Below are 24,357 nucleotides of genomic sequence, written 5' to 3'. Positions count from 1 at the left end.
TATTGTTTGTCACGAAAAAAAAAAAAAAAAAAAAAACGAAAATAATATTAAAATTAATTTCGGCGATTTTTCGAATAGTGTTTATAGTAATCGAATAGTGTTTTGATATTCGAATATTCGAATATTCGAATATTCGGTGAATGCCAAAGTATATATATATATATATATATATATATATATATACGATCTACATAAATATAATGAAACAAATAGGTTACAAAGTATGAATTAAAAATAAAATAAAAACATACCAAATTATAATATTTTATAAGATGTGAGCAGGTGAGCTTAGTAAACTGAAAATAGCCGGTCTACCATGCATCTCACAAGTCGTTGCAGTTCTGATTCTGATCTGCATTATTGACACAGTGCAATGGCAAAAAAGTATAAATTAGTAGTAGGAGGTCCTCAGAGTTACTACAGGGGGGCTGCTAAATCTTTGTTTGATAGGATTTTATATAATCTTTAAATTAACTCTATAGCATCAGCATCCCTATGCTGAGGAGAACTTTAACACCAGCCAAAAATAGCCGATCTACAAGCACTGTGAGCTCGTAGATCGGCTATCTTTGGGGAAGAGGTTTGATGTCATGGGGAAAAAAGAGCAGACAGAGTGAAAGGTTTAGTATTGAAGGTTCAAGTGGTTAAATGTCTGAAAATACAATAATTAATAATTAATTAAAAATTAATTAACATGAATGAAACACTGATGATAGTGCTGTAAAACAAGTCTGTGAAAGCCATCCTTGAAATCCATGAAAAAACCTGCAACACCAACACAATTGTATACAATATGTAGTGGGGGTCCCTGGCTCATCTCTCTCTCAGGCTAAGAGGTCCTTGGACTGAAAAACGTTGAAGACCCCTGGCCTGGTTTATTCTCAAAAACATAGACCTACTATAGAGATGACTTTTACACTCGGCTGTTGACAAATGGCGCCCCTCCATGGTGACATGTTCCAATAGGTCACCGATTTCTGTGTAACGGCTGAAACCTTGGCAACGGCTGACAAGTGGAGCAAAGTGGATCATCTGTGGGGATTTATTATACCTGAGTGTGACACTGATTGAATCCGCCTATCACATCTTTGGATTTATACCTGAGCGTGATTGAATCTGAATATCACATCTCTGGATTTATACCTGAACATGATTGAATCCACCTATCACATCTCAGATCAGTCTGGATTTTGGTGTCTGTGTGTGATTGAATCCAGATCAATCCATCTATCACATCTATGCATTTATAATGAATCCACCAATGACATTAATGGATTGAATGTAATTGAATCCACCGATCACATATATGGATTTATACCTGTGTACCGTGGTGGGAAAAGTACTCTCAACTCCGTAACTTGTCAAAGTATAATAATCCTGGTCAAATATTACTCAACTACAAGTTAAAGTTGCTCAGAAAAAAATGTTCTTCCGTCATAGTGTTGGAGTAGGCTATTAGGCCTCTGCTTTAAGAATTCAAAAGTACTTGCTTTAAAAGAACATATACTAAATATTAAAACGTAGACCTACATGCTTTCACAGGGCGCCCACTGGCCATATGACATACTGTGTTGCTCAGTGTAGCCTGACAGCGTGTCGCTGGTTCGATTCCCGATGCCAACTACCTTTGTTGTGTGTAACTCCCCATCTCTCTCCCCATTTCCTGTCAGTCTACTGTCCTATCAATAAGGTAGGGGTGCAACAATACATTTTAATAGCGATACGATACGCATCACGATACATGGTTGACAATATGATACATACATGGACGATATTGGTTCATTCATGGCGATAGGATTCGATTCAGTGATTTAAAATCAATAGCAACTATTTAGCAAAGAAATGTAATTAATCTGTGTGAAACGTGTCAAAAATCTAGATTATTATGGATATAAATAGGCCTAAGTAAATGCTGTGATTCTTTAGCAAATACATGGATTATTTGCATTGCAAAATGATTCGATACCGATTATCTGGATACGATACGATACAAAGTGAAAACGGTACGATATTTTGCTTTTGCAAACAATATAGTAGGCTAGGCTTAGATCATTGCGAATTAAAATATATTTTTCGATTCAGTTACTATATCGTTACACCTCTACAATAAAGGCATAAAAAAGCCCCACAACAAACCTAAAGTAGCAGTAACCATTGTGTTTGTTCAATAGGGGAATGAATTTCCAATTGGGTTACAAAATTTCAGCCAATCGGTAGAGAGTACCCAGCTATGATATTCCAGTTGCAATTTTGTCTGGTTGTTTTCTTCATCATCACTCCCTATTTCACTTGTTTAATCTGTATCTGTGTGAGTTCTCTCTCCTGATTGGATGAAATTGTGATGTGACGTGACGCATTGTGAGCTTCTCAAAAGATTTGAATACAATTTATTTGAAAACTTGTGAAATGAGACCTTTACTTCTACATTTTGAATTTTTTATACCAATACTTTTGTACTTTTACTCAGGTAAATTTAGAATTCCGAACAATTAGTATTTCTACCTCGATACTTCTACTTGTGATTGTCATCTAACACATTAAAGCCCAGTTGCATTTTGCACTGTGCATTGGGAGCTAAACGAAAACAACAACCAGTTATTTTGAGGAGCAGGAAAATGGTCCTCACAATTATCTAATTCCACATGTAGACATTTGGCCCTTGCAAGTGTGCGCACGCACACACACACACACACACACACACACACACACACACACACACACACACACACACACACACACACACACACAATTGACAATTCAAATGAGCATTATTGGCACGAGAAAACAATCTTTGTATTGTCAAAGCATGTGTCAAAATAATAGTCTATAATATATAACTAGCCCTTACCCGTTCAAAGATATGAGCTCCGAAATGATGTGCAGTGTGTGGATTATGGGATGTGCACTGTGCACACAGTATATGAGGGATGGAAAGTAACTTTAACTGGTGCTTGCATGCTAATATGTAGGATCATCAATGTAAGAAATACCCGTTCCATTTAACGGCTACAGAGATACTGTGTACCGATCTGCATGATTTTGGACAACATCTGTAACAGGGCCAGAACCAACCCCCCCCCCCCCCCCCCCCCCCCCCCGCCCGCCCGCCCCTGCCCGCCTGCACACACACACACTCCCCCCCCCCCCCCCCCCGTGTGTGAGTGTGTGTGTGTGTGTGTGGGTTTGTGTGTGATTGTGCATGGCCTGAACAACAGCGCCCCTCCCTTAACATGTGTGGTCACAAAAGGTACTGTAGGCTAAATAGATATAGATACACCATAAAAATGCAATTATACAGCATACGATTTGTGAAAGTGACAAACGGGCTTCACAGTTATGTCAGGTGTGTTCATATGCTGATGGTGATGCGATTTCAGATCAATTGCTCCAGCCACTGAGGAGAAACGCGGTTTCAGACAGACAGACAGACACTCAGACAGACAGACAGACATTCGGAAAATGATATGTTAGATAAACAGTTGAAAATGGGGAAAGCATACGGTAGTTGGAGTTGGTACAGCATTGTGTAAACAGAGCTGTCACATTGCGTCGTTACAGGGTATAAAGCTTTTTGAGACAAATAGCAGCAATCTTTGGGGCAAATAGCAGCATTTCTTCTCATATTAAAGCCTCAGATTTAAAATGTGTTTAAGGGTAGCAGCCTTGTTTGTGCAGTAGCTTTAGGTGTACTCGGGACACTCAATGGTTAGTAGTCCTTAGGGTGGTTGTATTCCATTATTGGCTAACCTTCTTTTATCACAACAGTTCACAAATCTTGCTGCTGTGGTCGCACGCGCACGTGTACACACACGCACACACACACGCACACGCACAAACACACACACACACACACACACACACACACACACACACACACACACACACACACACACACACACACACACACACACACACACACACACACACACCTCCAATACCTTTACATTGGCTACTGGTCTCCGCCCCCTGTCATTGTATTCCCATAAGAATGCAGTGTCAGCCTTTCATGCCCGTGCGCACACACGCACTTCCGCATGCATGCGCGCACACACACACACACACACACACACACACACACACACACACACACACACACACACACACACACACACACACACACACACACACAGAGAGAGAGAGAGTGTCAGCCTTTCACACCAATACAAAGCAGAGTTATCCAACACCACTGTCTCTCTCTCTCTTTCTCTCTCTCTCTCTCTCTCTCTCTGTGTGTGTGTGTGTGTGTGTGTGTGTGTGTGTGTGTGTGTGTGTGTGTGTGTGTGTGTGTGCGTGTGCGTGCGTGAGTGCGTGCGTGCGTGTGTGTGTTACATTGTCTTCATGTGTTGTGCTGAACAAACTACACATACTCAAGTACTACTAGATGGGAATCAGAATCATATGTATTGCAGGTATAGGAGCAGGGACGTGCAGAGTCTCAGAGATGTTAGAGAGACGGGCTGAAATTTCGAAAGGGGCCTTTTGGTGAAAATATCGAAAATAGCAGACCTCCAAGCTCACAACGCGTTGCAGCGTGGCGCGTTGTGAGCTTGGGGGTCGGCTATTTTCAGTAAACACTGAACTAAGCAAAATCAATTTCGTTCACCATAGTAAAAAGTAAAAATTGCATTCATGGTCTGGAGAGGGCACTTTTTACAGACGGGTAAAAGGGCAGGGGCTCAAGCCCCCTTTGATGTCCATGTGTGTACGTGCCTGTTTAGGGGTGTAAAACAGTGAGTGAAATGAAGTGTTGTTTCTATTAAAAAAAGAGAGAAAAGGAAGAAGAACAAGAGGGGGGCCAAGGGGAATATACGGTAATAAAACATTAAAACAACCTAAAATTTTAACCTTTTGTGGGGTTTTTTTGTGGGTATTTGTTGGGTTTGTAAACGAACACCCAACCTATTCATACTAGTGTCACACAAAAGCATCAAACATTGCAGATCTGCAAGCTTGAAAAGCTCGTACATCTGCATTTTTTCATACATTTTAATTTGAATCCTGAAAAGTAACAGTTTTGGGCATGTGACGTTTCCACCCGACAGACAATGTTTATCCAGTGGCGATATTGTCACTGTTCGGCAGAAACCTTGTATCTCCAAGTTTCTAATGTGTACGTTTTTTCGTCTAAAATAAAGCCCTGCTTCACCATACTAGTCTGTCGCACAAGACTAGTGAAAATAGCAAATCTACAAGCACACAATGCCTCGCACCGCGAGGCATTGTGTGCTTGTAGATCGTCTATTTTTGCTAGTTCAAATCATTTTTTAAAATGATAAATACAAAATGAACGGTTTTGGACATACAAGGCTTCCACTCAACAACAACAACAACGATATACTGTATGCTGAGGGTGGACATAAGGTGAATGGGTGGCGTTTGACCCGAGGGGGCACCAACTGCTGGGTCACACCCGTAGAGAAAGACCCCAGAGGGCCCCATTATTAGGTCTCCCCCCTGGGGGCCTCTAACGGCGTACCTGTTCAAATGACAAAACATTGAGCCCTTTTGTCCCCATGGCTGGGGCAGAACAGAGCACCGGCCTGTAATCTGACCTGTAATGTAATGGCCTGTGTACTCTGTAATATGACTTCTGACAGAGGAGTCCCCTGTTTGTTTCCTCCGTAGGGCATAGCAGTGCAGTTTGGTGGTGCCACTGACAGAAATCCAGTTAATTTCCGACAAAAATATTTATAATATTTATTTTAAGTCCGCACAGTGACTTAAAAAATAAAGAAAGCTCCCAGTCAAAGCGTTATTTGTCCTGGTGAACCATGACCATGAAACATTTGATTCTGTGTAAAGAATTATATTAAAACTGCTAAAAAATAATAATATATACTTAGGCTATAATATAATTAAATATTCAAGTACACAGAAACAAATGTTTATAGTTGTGATTCACCAGGAGGTTGGATGGCTTGGCCTCTGCCCCGGCCCGCAGGTTGAGCCAGTATTTGGGAAACACCTGCTGAGTGTGAAAATGTACTCGCATTGTTTACTTATCAATTGATAGATAGATACCTATCTGTAATACTGCATTGTAGAAACACTCAGTTACAAGTACAAGTCTGGAATTCAAAATGTGTAAAAGTATTGGCACCAAAATGTACTTAAAGTACCAAAAGCAAAAGTATGTCCCATTTCAAGATTTCAAATGTAGAACCATCATTTGAAAATAGCAGATCTACAAGCTCAAAATGCATCGCATCGAGACACATTGTGAGCTTGTAGATTGGGCCCTTTAGGGCGAGGTCGCTCCTCGCCCTTTAGAGCATCTTACTAGTTGTATAATTGTTTCCTTTGCTAGATGTTCTGTGTAAAGCGCCTTTCCTATGCCCTGCTGTGTGTGAGTCTTATGAAACACTACTTCATAACAGTGGTTAACAAAACTTTTCAAGTCAACGAAACTACATAATGACATGTACTTGGCTGTGGACTCCCATCTCAAAAATAGTTTGTGTCAGGGACCTCGAGAAGCAAAGATTTGAGGTTGAAAAAGAAAAAGAAAAATGTGTGTGTGTGTGTGTGTGTGTGTGTGTGTGTGTGTGTGTGTGTGTGTGTGTGTGTGTGTGTGTGTGTGTGTGTGTGTGTGATGATCCCATTCCCATAATATCCCAGCATGCCCTCAGTGTGTGAGGGGATATAGGTTACACAGCTCATTGCGTGCTCATTATGCACACTAGATTTAACTTATTGTCCAACAGCACCGTGTGTGTGTGTGTGTGTGTGTGTGTGTGTGTGTGTGTGTGTGTGTGTGTGTGTGTGTGTGTGTGTGCGTGACGTGTGCGTGTGCGTGTGTGTGTGTGTACCCTAAACGTATTCCTAGCCTTAACCTCAGTGTAAATGGTAACTCGTCCGATATACATCACTGGCCAGATGGCCAAGAATTGGCGCGACCTCGCATGTCGCCCTGAGGCGTCTTACTAGTTACTATTACTTGCGCAAGTACTGTAATCGGCTGGGTATGTATGTAGGTGTCTGACGTTTTTGAAGACCGCAGCGCTGAAATGGCTGGGATTCTAGGAATGTATTTATGTATGTATGTAGGTGTCTGCCTACAGCCAATGAGGGACCAGCATTCCTGGTGATGCCACTGGTGATGTCAGCAGAGTTTAGTACTGTATATAAGAATGTTCTTGGTAGTGTCAACGTCAGCAGGGCACACCTCGTGGTGCGCTCTTCTTCTTTTGTGCTCTGCTTGTGCACAAGTTGGCCATGTGTGCATGTGTGGCCTACTTGTGCGTGAGGCGCAAGTTGGCACCTCGACAGAGTGCAGTTCTAGCTATTATTATTATCAATCTTATCTACGGTATGTGGTGTTTCAAGTTTATGCTGACATCGGGAAATGCAGACAATCCCCAGAAGCAAGAACAAAAAGCACAGTATGGCTGACAAAGCACACTTGGCCCCATCTGTGACAAAAAAACGTGTAAAATGAATTAGTATTGAGCAAATACACATCATGGTCCATTTCTCACCTACACTGTTTGTTGTGCCTCCCTGGAAGAGAAGACTCACTCAACCAACCATGAAGTGACGAGAGTCATAATTATCTATCTAACTGTATGTGTATACTGGCACACAACGTACTGTAAAACCCAGGTGGTGCCACGTTTACAGCTCTGTGCCCTCCTATACCCCAGTGGTTCTCAACATGTGGGTCGGGACCTTTTGGGGGGGTCCCTAGATCAGGGGTTCCCAAATCTTTTTGGCTCAGGGCACCCCTATAAATATTCTTTTTCATCACCCCTACATTATATTCATAATTTTCACTCCAGATATTATGTTGTGAGGAAAACGTTGAGATAATGACTGAAAATACTGACTGAAAATAACGTTGTACATTGTTTAACTTTACTTTAATTTTTAAACTCCAAATATTATCAAATTAACTTGTGACACCCCTGCACCCAAGGGTGCCCCAGCACCCACTTTGAAAACCCCTGCCCTAGATGACAGTGAAGAAGACGATTTGAGGACTTTTAAGACCTTTTTAATATCTAAAAAATACTATTATTGATATTACAGTATCAACCGTAATCAACAAGCTATAGCCTACTTTAAACTCTGACAAACATTGACAAAATTGTCAATGATGTGAGAAACACAAGGCGTTGTGAGCTAGCAAGACATGCATTCCAAGCTGAGTGCCCGCTTTGTGCCAGCCAGGCCGGGGGGCACAGAGCTGCACAGAGTGTGGAACAGCGGAGCTGAAACCAGCTCTCTGGGTACAATGTCTGGCATGCAGGAGATCAGGCCTGCACACATTGTTCACTGATGTAGACACACACACACACACACACACACACACACACACACACACACACACACACACACACACTGAAGCTGAAACTTAAAGGGGAAAACCACCCATCTGTGTTGCCTAGAACTGGAGGATTGATTTTGTGGTTTGTATTGCAAAGTACACCGGTGTGATGTCATCACGGCAAAATAACTTAATTGGACCGGCGGATATTAGCGCTCTTGGGAGATGATGAAGAGCCTGTTTTAGCTGTGGGGAGGGATCAACAGATTTCAGAACAGAAGCAGCAATGAGGGAAATCCACCTAACCAGGTAGGAAGGTCTATGAAAACATGTACATTCAGGGGGGTCATGTTTTGGTCTGAACGTCTCCTTTAAATGGAACAATGACAGATATAGCACATGGACAATCGACATTTGACTGTGTCGTCATCATAAAGGCTATAACTCATTATCATGAGTAGTTCTTGGTACAGTAGTGCTGTACAGTAAACGTAGCAGCACATTCCTGACTCATCACGATAGCAGCAGTAAATTGACTCCTCCAGGCTGCCATGGTTTTCCACAGACCTCCCTGCTCGGGTGGTTAAGTAATGAAACAGATGAATGATTAAAGTGTGCAACTGTTTAGCATTGATTTACACTCCTTAATGCATGCTGGACAATGTCGGCTGGAAAAATCGTATGTCCAAAGCCCTTACTTTTGGAAAAATGTAGACACAATCTCTTGTTAATGCTTTTCACTGGTTTCATATGTTTCAAACGCACGCACGCACACACGCACGCACGCACGCACGCACGCACGCACGCACGCACGCACGCACGCACGCACACACACACACACACACACACACACACACACACACACTTATTACTTTTTCGTTGGCTGTCTTTTGAAAACAATTTGTTTAAAGGTCAAGGTCAGGTTTTATAGGGTTTTTGGCTGATTGGTGACTCTTATTATGATTATTATTTAAAAAAATGGATTCAGTAAAAGCAGCTGGCTAAGCAGACTGTGTTGTGAATGTGTACATCTCTTCTTTTTTTTTTTGTTGCAAAAGTAATATGTCATATAATATAATATGTAATATAAACAAACGTAAAATTTGGAAATACTGGAGATGCGAGGTTTCTTTGCTCGACGTCGACCAATAAATAAGCCGACCAGTGCTGACATCACACATACAGGAGCTCTCATCTTCATGAGTGCAGATCCATATGGCACGCGCACGCACACGTTTATGCTTAAGTAGCACATTATAGATCAGGGCCAAAAGAGGAGACACTTCAGGCCATTAAAAAAAAGAAATCGCTGTCGCCAGGCAGAAATCCTTGTATCTCTTTGTTTCAGCATTTTTACATTTAAATTAACTTCATCATGGTGTCGCACAAAAGTAGCGAAGAAAGCAGATCTACTGTACAAGCTCACAACGCAGCGCGACGCCTTGTGAGCTTGCCATTTTCTCTATTTTAATGTGAAAAAAGAATGTATAGGCTAATTAAAAAAGAAAATGGACATACAAGGTTTCCACATGACAGCGACGTAAATTTAATATACCGGCACTCTCTAGTCTACAGATAAAACTACACATCATTTTAATAGCAATTAATTCTATCGATTAGCTTTTAGATTAATAGATGGAGAAGCGCGTGCACGCACGTTTGCATGTGTGTGTGTGTGTGTGTGTGTGTGTGTGTCTCCAAAGTCTCTAATCAATAACAATTGATTATCCACTTAAATGCAGCCTGACAGATGGACACACACACACACACACACACACACACACACACACACACACACACACACACACACACACACACACACACACACACACACACACATGCGCAGTTGCGCACGTTCAAGTGCACCAAAAATAGCCAGCCTAGCTCACAACGCACCACAACAGAAGAGATTTTCAGTACTATTTTCACTACTATTAAAGGTAGGGTATGTGATTTACCTTTGTTAAAATAAGTACGTATGTTAAATAGCTATCGTGATAGTACTCATTGCTATAGAGCAGGGGTAGGCAACCTAGGCATGGGTGGCAATATTGGCACAGGGGAGGGCGATCTGGCACACATGTATAGCCTATATGGACAATCAAAATTTGTTGGAAATATAACATTTTGATGTAGTGGATAAACAACTGAAATTGGCAGTGATGTCATCATGTCACGAATAAATTACCAGATAAAATTGGGACTGTAACGCTATAAAATAGTTACCTGATAAATAGATACTCTCTCCCGATTGGCAGAAATGTGGCCATCCTCAAAAAAGTATTTTCTCCTTATTAAAGAGTTGGGGAGACCCCGGTCACTGACAAACTATAATGTTTATAGCACTCTGTACAATATAGTATTGGCATATAGAGCTATTTAACACTGGTACTGAACAAATACTCTTAGCAACACTCTTAGCAACATACTATCACAATATACTGTAGGGCTATTTAACAGTGACACCAGTAAACTGAATTAACACAGTTTAGCAATGATTACTATCACGATATAGAGCTATTTAACACTGCTACTGAACAAACACTCAATACCAGAGTATAGAGTTTACTAACACTGTTATTGAACAAACACTCTTTAGCAATGAATATCACAATTTAGAACATTAACCTCTGGCGTATTGCATTTTGCTTTAAAATACAAGTTCTAGAACCAAAGTTATTTTGGTGGAAAATGGGCCAGTGAGCCGTGTCAAGGTTCTCTACATTTTCTGAAGGTCACTGGCTAGAACCCCAACCAGGGTGTGCTACTGCAAAGCATCATCCAGAAAAGCACTAACAAAACTGCAAGAAAGAAAGAAAGAAAGAAAGAAAGAAATGGAGGAAGGAATGGTGGCCATGGTAATGTTATGGCTGCGTCTGTCTCTAAGCCATAGATCAAAGATCTCATTAACAGAACACTTTATGAGGAAGTGTGTGCATGCGCATCGGGGGGGGGGGGGGCTGTAAGTGCTTTCCTACAGTGAATTCTGAACACATCAATATACAGTATACTAGTAAGACGACTCAGGGCGCCAATTCTTGGCCATCTGGCCAGTGATGTATATCAGACCAGTTACCCATATATGGAGACCCCTGCATGATAGTCAACAATGTGATGTCAGAACATGCCCATATATGGGTATTGTGTCAACAAAGCATGTGGAATCATGAAAGATTCTCACCATCCCAACCACAGTCTGTTCAAGATGCTGCCTCATGGAAAACGTCTACGCAGTCTCAAAGCTACCAGCAACAGACTGCAAAAGAGCTTCTTTCCACGAACAGTCAGGCACATGAACGAACTGTCAAAAACGAGAAAGATCCAGGGAAAAAGGAATCGCTAGCGCCCCAGCCCCCAACCCCTTACGTTCCCTCCTTGTGAAGTTGAATTGCACCTACTGTACATACCCCTTACGTTCCCTCCTTGTGAAGTTGAATTGCATCTACTGTACATAAATGCATACTGTGAAGTTGAATATATTAATCTGTTGCACATAGAACACTCTGTGAAGATGTTTACAAAAGTTAAGTACAGTACAGTAGCAACTACTGGAAAAATATGCTGTTGGCGTATAGAATATGCCAAACTTTTTGCACATGTACATCTGAGGATGCTCTTTTCTTTTACTGTTGCTCTTTTTGCCTTTTGCACTCCTTTTTAGATTATTATTATTATTATTTTTAGATGTGGTTTGCTGTTATTATATTGTTTTTTTGATATATGACTGCATTGACTGAAGGATGCCAAACAAAAACAAATTTTACTCTTATGTACCTGTACAAAAGACGTAACAATAAAGTACAACCTTGAACCTTGAACCTTGATATATAGTCATAAAACGGACAAAGACGTAATTAATTTGCAAGTGTGACTCGTGATGACATCAGCGATCTCCATATATGGGCATATAAGGGACATCAAGCCAGAGTGTGATGCAAGTGTGACTTGTGATGACATCAGCGATCTCCATATATGGGCATAAAAGGGACATCAAGCCAGAGCGTGATGTCAGAGGATTTGGTCATTTCAAACAAGATTTCAAACTTTTTTGTCTGATTTTGTTTCTATTAGCTTGGAATTCCCATCGACGATGTCATCGGTAGGCAGAATATGTCTGTACAACAAATGTGTCCGTGGCAAAGACTTCATCTAGTACATGGCAAATTCTCTGTTTTACACATCATTATAATGTTCTATTTTTGATCAAAATACCCAATTACTGAATGTAATGTCTCCAGGTTTTCTTCAGAATATGTAGGCCTATGTATGTATGACACTGGTTTACTATGACACTATGGCACATTGCTAGTAGTAGTGATTCTCAAACGTTTTAAAGAACCCCCATAACTCTGAATGTAAAAATGGAATGGTCGATGACCACTGTCCACAGCCCACCATAATGAGCATTAGTGAGGACCAATTATATCAAGATTTTATCTTTAAATATTTCTTGCTAATGGGAAAACATACCTTAAGGTTGATATGACATGAGTACATTATGAGTTGAGCTTGCAGTGTTCAGGGATCTCCATATATGGGCATCTTTATTGCCATATCACAGGTTCACACAGGTTTGAAACAGTGGGTGAAATGTGTTTGCCAGACCCATGAAATGGGTAGGCCTACATAAGCAAATGTCGGTCTGTCCGGGTTTTCTATATAAAGGGTATATATGATGATGACATGATGATGACATGCCTACAAAAGGCATGATGTCATAAATGATGATGACAGACAGGGGGTCTGGCACAACCAGGTTGACCTGGTCTAGTTTTACTTACGCCAGCAGAGCACACAAATAGGGTGATGAGTGCTGTCTGTATGTGGTACCAATTAACCAATGAGGGAGCAGCATTGGCACCACTTATCCAATTGGCTAATTGTCTGTCTGTATGTGGCAGGTGCAGCACTCTGGTACAGCACTCATCACACTAACTCGACTGAGTGCAGTCTACTTGGGCAAGCTCCTGCGTTTTTTATGGTTTCCAGAAAGAATAGCAAAAGAAAGAAGGTCCAGGAGGAAAGCAAAAGTAAGGCCTGACAGGATGCTTTCAATGGAGCTGTTGTATTAAGCTACAATATGACGTTTACGGGGGCTAACTTCGAACTTCTTGAGGCTGCGAAACCAGCAAAGTCGCCGCAGGGCCTTTTTTCCACACGATAAAGAACAACAGACATCAGCTTCACTGTTTGGCTGACTGTTTGATCTGTTTCGCCAATTATTGGCTAAGCTTCGCATGACATTGTGCTGCCGCACCGAATAAATGACAGCATGCGCAAGAGCACCATAATTGTTATTTATAAGGAGCAGGAACGTGAGTGTTTCCCCCGAACTCAAGATTTTTTCTCATCCCGAGAAATGCTTTGCTGGACGATGCATCTGAACGGAGCGCCGAAGGACGAGGATAACGACGCCGCTGTGGCGGTGAGGCACGAGGTGTACATCTTTGGAGGCTTCAGGAACATTACCAATGAGGAGCGGATCGAGGTGCACGTCTTTAACACGGTGTCTTTGCACTGGATGAATCTGACGAAAAAGCGTTCCCCCGAGGTTCCCTCCACACGCTACTACCACACAGCCGTGCTGATAGACGACATCATCTACATCTGGGGGGGCCGCACTTGCACAGGGGTCCACTGCAATGTCCTTTATGCATTTGATGTCGACACCCGCAAGTGGTCCACGGCCAAGGTTTCTGGGGCGGTTCCGGTGGCGCGATGTGGCCACTCGGCCTGTGTTTTGGAGGACTTCATGTACGTGTATGGAGGATACACCCTGCTGAACGGATACTACACAAATGACATGTACAAGTTGGACACCACCACGATGGTTTGGTCTTTGATTAAAACCAGAGGCTCACCGCCACCTGCTTCATCACGCCACTCTGCCACCATCATCGGGACAAAGATGTTTATATTTGGGGGGTGGGAGGGCCCTGGGTGGGATTACTACAACAACATCAGAGTGTTTGACACAGAGACCAACCGTTGGCTGAACATGCCTTCTTCCCAGCTTCTTCCAGAAAGACGCAAAGCTCATTCTGCCTTTGTCTACAATGGAGAGCTGTACATATTTGGTGGAAACAACTTTAAGACCTTCAAAACCTTCAATGACCTGTGGAAATTCAATACAGAGACTTTCTCCTGGAAGAAGGTTCAGCCCAAGGGGAAAGGACCGTCTCAGATTAATTTGATGCGCTGTTGCATGGTCAAAGATCGTTGTATCTTCTTTGCCGGATACAAAGGATCCGACACACCCGCTGATGACCTTTACATTCTAGACTTAAGTCCTAGTCTGAAGACAGTATGCAAGCTAGCAGTTATAAAGTATAACCTGGATCAGTCGGAACTCCCACACAACATCAGGTGGGAACTGATAGCCATGCCTTGACCCAGGAAGCCTTGGAGGTGTCATTTGGTGTTGCGCTGAGCAGTTTGTGGGCAGGTGTGTGTGGCAAAGGGGTTCTGGGACTTGAGGTGCATGAGCTGTGGTGTCTCTCTTACGATCTCATGGAGGAGGCGGGATTCACTCGTAGCATGGCTTCCTCTCATTCTGCCTCTGCTGGAGCGATTCCAGTGAGAACATGCAGTTGGTTAGTTGGAGTGGCTCGTAAGCATCCAGAGACAGTCCGTAGGGCGGTGCTGAGGGAAGTATCCAGCGTCTTGACGTGTGTTCTACGGCACCCGAACCAGAGCACAGTACTATGCGGCGGGGAATTCCATGGGCCTCAGTGGAAATGGGAAATGTCTTTGTGGTGGCTCCATATGTAGTACCGGCTAGATGGTGTTCTGTCGAGCTCCACACTGAGGTACGTGGGGAAAGGATGAAACTGAGCCGGCCATTGTCAACCATGACGTTCATTTTGCACATTGCTTCTTTGTTGTACAGGTGAGAGAACATTGATACAGACTTATCAACGCTGAGCTTGAAGTGCCAGCCAGGTCTTCAGGTATGAAGACAGGATGTTCAGGATGGCTTGCTGAGTAGAACAAGCAGGTCATCTGTGTAGCTGTACTTCCTTGAGTGAGTGAGAGAGGACGATTACTGAGAGAATATGACTGAAAAATGGAAACCTAATTTTTTTGTTAATGTATTTTTCTTTCTCTTTTGTTCTCTGACACATGTGAGGTAATATCAAAGCAACGGTGCTTTGACCTTGAGCTTGTCGATCTGCTGTTTGGCACGTGACACTGTGCAACGGAGCATAAATAAAGTCGGACAAGTGCCATAGTCAAAGATTATGTCTATAGAAAATAATAGCCAATGAGTAGTGTTGCCCATTTAAAAACGTAATTTGCCTCTTAGGCTATATACCTATGGGATATTGATTCACAGAGGATGAAGAAGCACATGTTGTCTTGTTTATATACTGGTCTAAAATCACCAAACATAGTCTTTAAGGGTAATCAACCTTTATTTATGATAATATATGTTTGCGTCTCTGATATAATTTAGTTAAATCTGGCAGACAACTGAATTATTGCTAACAAGGTGATCAGCAATCAAATATATCAATTTAAAAACATATTTTTGTAAAATACACAGAAAATGTATTATAATTGAATTTCTGCATCTATGTCTTGGTGGTGGCACCTCGACCCATGATGGACTTCTTGGTGTTTCTCTCAGGTTTCAAAATGATTATATAACACTTTGGTCCAAACAACGCCACCAAAAGGCCAAAACTAGACGCTAAAATAGCAAATACCTCCACCACATCTGCATATTTGCCCGGAGAGCTGACATACGCTGGGATGAAGGCGATCCACACGGCACAGAAGATCAACATGCTGAAAGTGATCAACTTGGCTTCGTTGAAGTTGTCTGGAAGATTCCTTGCCATGAATGCCAGAACGAAGCTGAGGAGTGCCAGTAAACCAATATAACCCAGTAACACTGCAAAACCAAGCGTTGATCCCACATCACACTCATAGACTATCTCACTGTTGTATTGTGTGTTTTTATGAGGAGTTGGTGACGCAGACACAAGCCAGACAATGCAGACTATTCCCTGGATGGATGTAAGAGCCAGAACGGTTCCTCTCTGTTGGACAACACTGAAGAACTTCATAATGTCTGCTCCTCCAGGCTTGGAGGTCTTGAACACGGCCAACACCACCATAGTCTTTACCAAAATACATGAAACACACAAAACAAAGCTAATCCCAAATATTGCGTGCCTCAGCTGGCAGGTCCACATTCTGGGACGACCAATGAACAGCAGGGAGCACAGGAAACATAACTTAAGTGACATCAGAAGTTGATAGCTGAGTTCTGAGTTGTTGGCGCGCACCATGGGCGTGTCTCTGTGATAGATGAAGATTCCCATGACCACGGCGCAGATAAGCGTGCCTAGCAACGAGATGGTTGTCAAGGAGATACCCAGGCCCTCGTGGAAGGAGAGGAACTCCACGCTCTTGGGGACACAGTGGTCACGCTGGGGACTGGACCAGAAGTCCTCTCGACAACTGGTGCACTCTGTGGAGTCTGACGAAGAAGAGAATATTAAAGGGACAGTATCATCCTAAAGATAACCTACTGTACCTACAGACAGTACACAATGCAAACCTACCAGTCTCGTTGCTGATCTCTCCCTCAGAACAAGCGATGCAGTCAAAGCAGCAGACAGGTTCTCCTTTCCTTCTGGCCAGACGGGTTCCAGGGGAACAGCTCTCACTGCACACTGACCGAGGAGGCTACAGGGGAAAGTAACAATGATCAGTTTCAGTCTAAACACATTAGATTCACATCATAAACTCAACTTTAGGTATTTTAGTCAGCCCAAAGAGACCTTTTTGGTTTCAAAGTTCCAGAAGATTCCGTCTTCATCAAGGATGAGTTCTTCTCCCGCGGATTCTGACTTCTTGAAGAAACCTACATTCTGAACCTTTATGCTTCCATCAGGGAACCACACCCAGTTCATGACATCACAGATTGGTAAGGCGTCGCTATTCTCATCAAATAATACTGGATCACCAAACGATGTGGTGAAGTTGATCTTTTGCAGGTAATAAACAAGCTAGAAATGATGATGAACAACACAATTATGAAGAAGAAGAGACATGACATCTGACATCCACTTCTCGTAATTTTCCCTGCAAAGTTCTTGTGAACTGTTTATTAATACAACACCTGCCATGGCTGTATTGCCTGAAAACTGGCACAGCTGTGCCCAGTGAAAGGACCTCTTCCTGGCACACATTGCAACATGTCATGGAGGGCATGGGCCAGAGCATACACAGCCTTGTACACATTGTACTCTATCCTGAGGTCAGACACATCCAACAGGGTGGTATCTGCTGTTCCCAGGTCCTCTTGTCCAGTACAAACCCTTCCACCAGCCTCCACCCACTCTGATGGAAAGGGTGAAAATTTACACCCAAATGCGTGCTCCCAAAACTGCCTCACCTGAAGGAACAAAATCAAGACTTGACAGAAATATAATACCAAACAGACATGAGATTTAAATTGCAGCTTAATTACAAAATTCATCTTGTGGACAACCGAATGCGTCGATCTTCCCTCCAACCAAAACCTTTCGGACCAATGCCATGGCACCAACTTAAACGATGAACACTGTGCCAGCAAAGCTGGCAGAATCATCAAAGATTGTGGTCACTCCAACCACAGATTGTTTCAGAAGATGTAAAGTGACTGCACACTACATGGGGCAGCAGTGGCCCACGAGGTAGACCGGAAGGTTCCCAGTTCGATCCCGGGCTCCCCAAGCCCCGACAGTATGTACCTGAACACAAGATTTTAACAATAATGACAATAATAATAACCTTTAAAGTAACCAGAAAGACTCACTATGATGTTTCCATGGCTGTTGTCACGGTCGTTTTCAGGCCTTATCTTCAACAAGAAGTCCTTGAGGCCTGGAATCTCTCCACGACGGACTACAACACCCAGGGTGCCTCTCAGGTAGGGTGTGTAGCGAGGAATCTGGAGGCTTGAGTCTGTTGTCCAGGCCACGTCGGCTATCCACTGCAGGCCAGTCACCTTCTGCTTTACCACCTGTTGATGTATATCCCATTAAGACCTGGCTGAGGCCAATTCTTACAGATGTCTTCTAAATCCTAACCGTTTTCTGAAAAAGAACATAATATTTCTACATCAATGGTTCTCAAACAAAACAAAAACAAAAACACTTAGATAGCAAACAATTTTTTTATATATATGAAAGGCATTTCTTCACTTCAATTTCATTTCAGATTCCTTTACAAATCAACATGGATCATAACCCCAACCTCGTCCATGAGTTTGATCGCACGGGTCCCATATTCAATTACAACGACCACTCTAGCTGTGGATTCCTTCATCGCCAAGACGATCCTCTGGAGTTCAGCAGGGTCGCTGTCCCAGGGCAGAACCTCCACATAGGCCAGGCAACCCCATCCAGACTGGACCAGCTCCGACTGGAAGATCTGGGCAACATCATGACCGTAGGCATCATTCTTAAACAGCAATCCCACCCAGGTCCACTCGAACCGTCTCATGATCTGGAGCATAGCTCGTACCTAATTGGATAAAGAATTGTCGGACGAGTGATAAATTAATTCATTCACATAATGCAGTGGTTCTCAAACCTTTTCATGTCAAGGACCCCCAAATTGACACTTATTAGCCCGCGGACCCCCATTTGAAAAGATATGTCAGGGACCCCCATCTAAGAGAAGATACAAATAAGGGTCCATTTGGTTCCTCTGTCAGTCAGTGGGCCTGTCACAATTATCGCTGTTATTTGAGATAAATATACTTCCCATAATTGTTTCCATGTTGAAAAATGTTTCATATATTAAGAAAAGCAGAAATGGCAGATCTACAAGCTTACAAGGCATCAGTGTGCGTTAGTGCCTGTAGATCAGCTATATACAATTATTAAATATGTAAATACATTATTTGTCTGCCCTGTGCAATTTTTGATTAGTAATCACAATCATTTGAGTGACAATTAATCGTGAACATAAATTTGTAATCGTGACAGCCCTGTCAGTCAGTCTGACGGTCTGTCTATCTGCTGAATCTCCTATACAGATTCCACAAGAATAATTCTCTTTTGATGCTGTCAGCAGAGACCTTATAGGCTACAGTAATTTCACACAAGCAAAATGAGAGGTGACATGCAATATCAATTACACTCACTAGAGGGAAGTATTCATCATGTGTGTGGAATGTGTACTACCACTTAGAGAGGGCTACTCAACTTGGCTCAGGGGCTAAAATAGTCCAAGGACTGCAAGCAAAAAAAAATATGACTAGTCCAAAAATTAAGGAAACACAAAGAAAACAGACATATGGCCAAACCTCATTGAACAAAAAGATTGTCATGGAATGATTAATGATGAAATGATGAAGTTACAAAATGAGGCTTTATTCACAAAATGTGAAGAGAACATTACTGTTGCAATAAATCAGAGGACAATAGAGGTAGGTAAGAGTAGAACACTGAAAGTAGAACAAAAATATTTGTATTGGTATGACTATGACAGGCCGCATAGACATGCCGCAGGAGCCGTAGGCTGAATAGCGCTGACTTAAGAGGTTCACCTGGATGGTGGTACTCATGATGGTTCTGAAGAAGGAAGGGTACTTGTTCCGGTCACTCAGACAGGCGCACATGGCATAGTAGCTTACCTGAAAAACACACACTTTGTTGTAAAGTCTGTTGTTTTACTCATTTTCCCTGCGAGTAAAGCACGTGAGTGGAGCGACGACTGACTAATCAGGTTGTTCTAGAATTGTATATAAATAAACTGTAATAAATAAATGAATAAATACACACAGGTGCACCCTTAAACACTTTGGACGCAAATACCATCCGATCCAGGAGCTTGTGTAACATAATTGTGCTTTTAATGTATGTTATAATCTTGTAATATGTTGTAAAACATTCTGAATATGACACCAAATATCTTACTCCCCAACAAAACCATATGTGACCAATAGACCAGTCTGACGCAGGGCCTTGGAATTCTTACTTCTCAGGTCCAGGATGAATCAAACCTGGAACACGGATGCATGGCACTATGACTTATGAATACCATTCGAAATATGCCTGCTCCACTCAATGTGTCTTTTGTCCAAAATAACGTGTTTTTAGAACAACACAATACTGCCTCATCGACGCTGGCATGGTGACTCTATACATTGTCAGATAGTTGAATGTGTCCTTATATTATCTTCACTTTACCCAAATACAGTTCAAGTCTGGAGGTAGGAGGTTTTTGATCACATGAAAAAAATAAATGTGAAATGTGGAAAAAAGAAAAGAAAAATGTCCAAAATTGGAGTTGACTGACAGATTTGAGGATCCAATAGATTTAGGAGGTTTAGTCAAAAGCTTTTAATTGGTTCGCAATAATTTTACAATAAATGTACCCTCATTGAACAACTTAAAAGTACTGTAGTACACTTACCATGGGGACTCTGTACAAACCTACTACACTAGAGATGGCAATAGAATTGGCTGACGATTCAGCACCCACAATTCTGAGCACTGGAGGAGAGCCAACACAGCTCTCGTCCAATTGAATCCGCTGCTCTCTCCCACCGACCAATGACAGCGACGCACGGAATGCAACTCCGAGCGTGAAACAGGTATCGTAGAGAAGATACCCCAATGTGACGTTGGGGAGCAGGCTGGGGTTTCTGTTGATCTCTGCAACGGCAAAAGCCAAGGTCTGGGCCCGCCTGAAGGCATTGATGAAGAAACTAACACAAAGAAATGCCACCTTTCATTTCACCTTTGTAGAAATAAACAACATCAACTAAGTCTATACCACACATCAAATCAATGTCCCTGTTCTCTTGCTTGCTGTTGTATCTGTTATACTCACCCATAGCAAACAGGGTCCTTTTGCTCTGAGGTGAAAGACAGATCAGGGAAGACAGAGGAGAGGTGGATGTCAAACAAACCACCCAGAACCACGTCCCCAGGCTTGTAAATGCTGTTGTGATTAAAAGGTGCCTGTAACTTACAAAAAGAAGATGAGGAAGACAAAGGAGAGAAAGAAGAGAACAATATTAAGTATGGAAGCAGGTGTGTGTCTAGAGAAGCCCTCATGACTGTCCTGCTCTGTCTAACCCCCTCCCCCTTCTCTAAATCCATTGTCCAGTTGTTACGTTTTATACACAGTGCTGTGCCATCCCCTGTGCCACCTTATGGCATTACGTAATCTTTCACAACGCCCATCTGGGCAGAGGGAGAGGGTGGCACAGGGGATGGCACACAGCCCCGGGTAGCCTTTCACATTGAGTACTAACACACTGGGTTGGCGGCGGTTCAGCGGCCGCTTGGGAACCGGAAGGTTCCCAGTTCGATCCCAGGCTCCCACAGAGTTAGTGTCAAAGTGTCCTTGAGCAAGACATGTCCATTTGATTATCAACTCTCAATCATTTAGCTGGGGGCCACCTAGAACCCCCTCAAGAACCACTGGTGGTCCCCGGACCACTGGTTGAGAACCACTGGTATACGGGATGGATACATAAAATATGGGGCACGACAGCAGTGTTGCAACAGTGTTTAACACTTCAAATAACCATTGCTCTGATTAGCCTAATGAAGGACTAGACTAGATTTGAGGCTGCTTGGAGGCCTGGAAATCTGGTTAGTTAAAGCAAATAGCAGTATACTAGTAGTAATAATAATCTGTATTTTTATAGTGCTTTTCCAAGTGCTCAAAGCGCTTTACAATTGTTCATTCATTCATACATTGGGAGGCGAAGTGGCAAACGGTTGACGCCAGCGTCCTCACTTCCCACATTCACACACCAATGGTGGCAAGCTGATACCGACCGACTATTTGGAGGCAATGTGGGGTTCAGTGTCTTGCCCAAGGACACTTCAACATGTGGACAGGAGGAGCCAGGATTCGAACTGCCGACCTAGGACCTGCTCTACCTCCTGAGCCACAGCTGCCGATCGTCACCGAGCAGTCTAGTGATACTGCTTGTTGCGTAGACTTATATAGTGTGTGACACCTGTCTTGTCAGAAAGTGACCGAGGTCGCACAGGACGGAATTTGCACAGGACGGAATTCATTTGCAGTGTGATTCGAGTTGAGGTTGGTTGTTTAAGTTGGACAAAATGTACCAATGTACAAGAGTACCCAGATGCAGACACATGGAGGACCTCACACGTTTAAAGAACTCCGCGAGTGGCAGGAAGTCACAGCGGCCCTAGTCCTGCCGCTTGTGTTGTTCCTGCCCCTTGTGGAGGTGTGAGGTCCTCCATGTGTCTGCAGCTAGATCCTTCTCTGTTTTTCAGGCAAAGGACCCCCTTAGCTGATGGAGAGATACAGCAGCGACCCCCCCATGCTATTGTATACAATTTTGTTGCAAATTAAACCTTTCATACATTTCTTACATTCTTAAATTGATGGCGGCCCCACCAGTAGTATCTCTGAGGACACCATAGGGGTCCCGGACCCCATTTTTGAAGACCCCAAGAGGAACAGGTTGTTTGTGATCTTATTTCCAGTGAGTCTCTAAACAATTCACTCGGCTAGAGAATGATGCAATCTCTCAGCTTTCATTGCTAAAATTGGAAGGAAATTATTAGGAACAGACATTGCAGAACCATTAGGCTTGTGACATGATTGGTTTGTAAAGCAGTGGGCATGGCTTTGTGTTCTTGCAACTACCTCGCATCCAGAAGTCCAGATGTATGGGGTAGGCAGACATCTCTAATCATCTGACAACTATACCCAGAACTACTGATGACTATAATACCCGGGTGGATAATTAAACATCAGCTGGGCAAGCAAAGCGTTGTTGTTTGATGGAAACCTTGTAAGTCCAAAACCGTTCATTTTGTATTTATCTTTTTAAAAATGATTTAAAATAGTGAAAATAGACGATTTACGAGCACACAACACCTCGGACTGTGAGGCGTTGTGCTTGTACATCTGCTATTTTCACTAGTCTCGTATGACAGTCTTGCATGATGAAGCAGGGTTTAACTTTACAGAAAAAGAAATTTGAAACTTGGAGATAAGAGGTTTCTGCCCAACAGTGACAAAAGTTATTTGTTTACCACTGATGTGACCCAGGGGTGATGAAATAGTGTCTTAACAGGTGCAGCAATGGAAGATAATTAATTGTCACGTCTAATGAGGGAAATGAGTCCCTGGAGATCTTTTCAAAACATGTTGCTCAAATTCATTTACAACGTGCGAGATAAAATGTATAGATATCGTCTATGTCGGGTGGATAACTTGTATGTTACTTTTCAGAAAAAAAAGTTAAATTAAATAAATTGTATTTATGTTCCAATGTGTCCAATGTTAAGTCAAAAGATCTTGTTAATAAATTGGTTCGATATTGATAAAACCTGCACACACACTTGAGAACTTTCATTCAGGCCCGGATTAAGATTACTATGCATTTTTGAAAAGCTCTATATCTGTTATATATGATAACCCTTTCTGAGACACAGCTAAATTGCTTTTTTGTGACAAACTCAAAAAGTACTGTATGTGTTTGCGTCGTGGAAAAAGTGGGGAAAAGATTTTCACAGCAATGATCTGTTCAAATGATTCGTTCGTGTTCACCGTTCAAGCGCTATTGTCTACTGTCGTCGGAACAGCCCGATTTCAAAGGAATACACCTTGTGTTCCACTGCTATACGTATACTCTCCTCTTTGGTCCTCCATCCAGATGTAACGTCCAGCAGAACATTTCTAAAAGCAGCACCACTGCAGGCAAAAATGTGATTCTTTAAACCTTGCTCTGAACAACAATGGAGTTCTATTGTTCACGCTACCATTTATATCGGTTTAGTTCCACATATATCAAGCACAATTCGACATTCACTACATTGTACACATCACATTCTTAGCTTCCATGTACAAAAAAGTGCAACAATACCATATTATATTATATTTTATAATGATACCAGTTACATTTCATAATACTGTATAATACCAGTTACGGAAGATATTCCCATCACCATAGTCCTTCATTTGATTTACGTGGACACAATCTGTGTGTGTCTGTGAGTGTGTCACCGGCCTATCTCGCTGGCTGCACGACCGATTTCAACCTTGGCGAGTACACCGCCAACGACCGAGGAGTGCGATGTGCCGAG

At 42.5% G+C, this 24,357-nt stretch overlaps 2 protein-coding genes across 2 annotated transcripts; one reads left to right on the top strand and one right to left on the bottom strand.

Annotated features, from left to right (window-relative positions):
• Positions 1–13,640: 13,640 nt before the first annotated feature.
• LOC308294308 (kelch domain-containing protein 3-like) lies at positions 13,641–14,657 on the top strand (the record flags this gene model as incomplete). Its single annotated transcript, XM_080737036.1, has 1 exon — positions 13,641–14,657. The coding sequence occupies one exon, from the start codon at positions 13,641–13,643 to the stop codon at positions 14,655–14,657; it is 1,017 nt and encodes a 338-aa protein (XP_080593162.1).
• Positions 14,658–15,840: 1,183 nt separating this feature from the next.
• LOC308294307 (extracellular calcium-sensing receptor-like) lies at positions 15,841–19,889 on the bottom strand (the record flags this gene model as incomplete). The annotated part of the gene is made up of 7 exons (XM_080737035.1): positions 15,841–16,754; positions 16,840–16,963; positions 17,059–17,286; positions 17,400–17,620; positions 18,104–18,284; positions 18,518–18,787; positions 19,818–19,889. 7 exons carry the CDS (start codon positions 19,887–19,889, stop codon positions 15,841–15,843), a joined length of 2,010 nt encoding a protein of 669 aa, XP_080593161.1.
• Positions 19,890–24,357: the final 4,468 nt, after the last annotated feature.

The sequence above is a fragment of the Nannobrachium achirus genome (assembly GCF_963921795.1).
Source record: "Nannobrachium achirus genome assembly, chromosome: 11".
Lineage (NCBI taxonomy): Eukaryota > Metazoa > Chordata > Actinopteri > Myctophiformes > Myctophidae > Nannobrachium > Nannobrachium achirus.
This window is presented reverse-complemented; position numbering and strand designations above follow the sequence as displayed.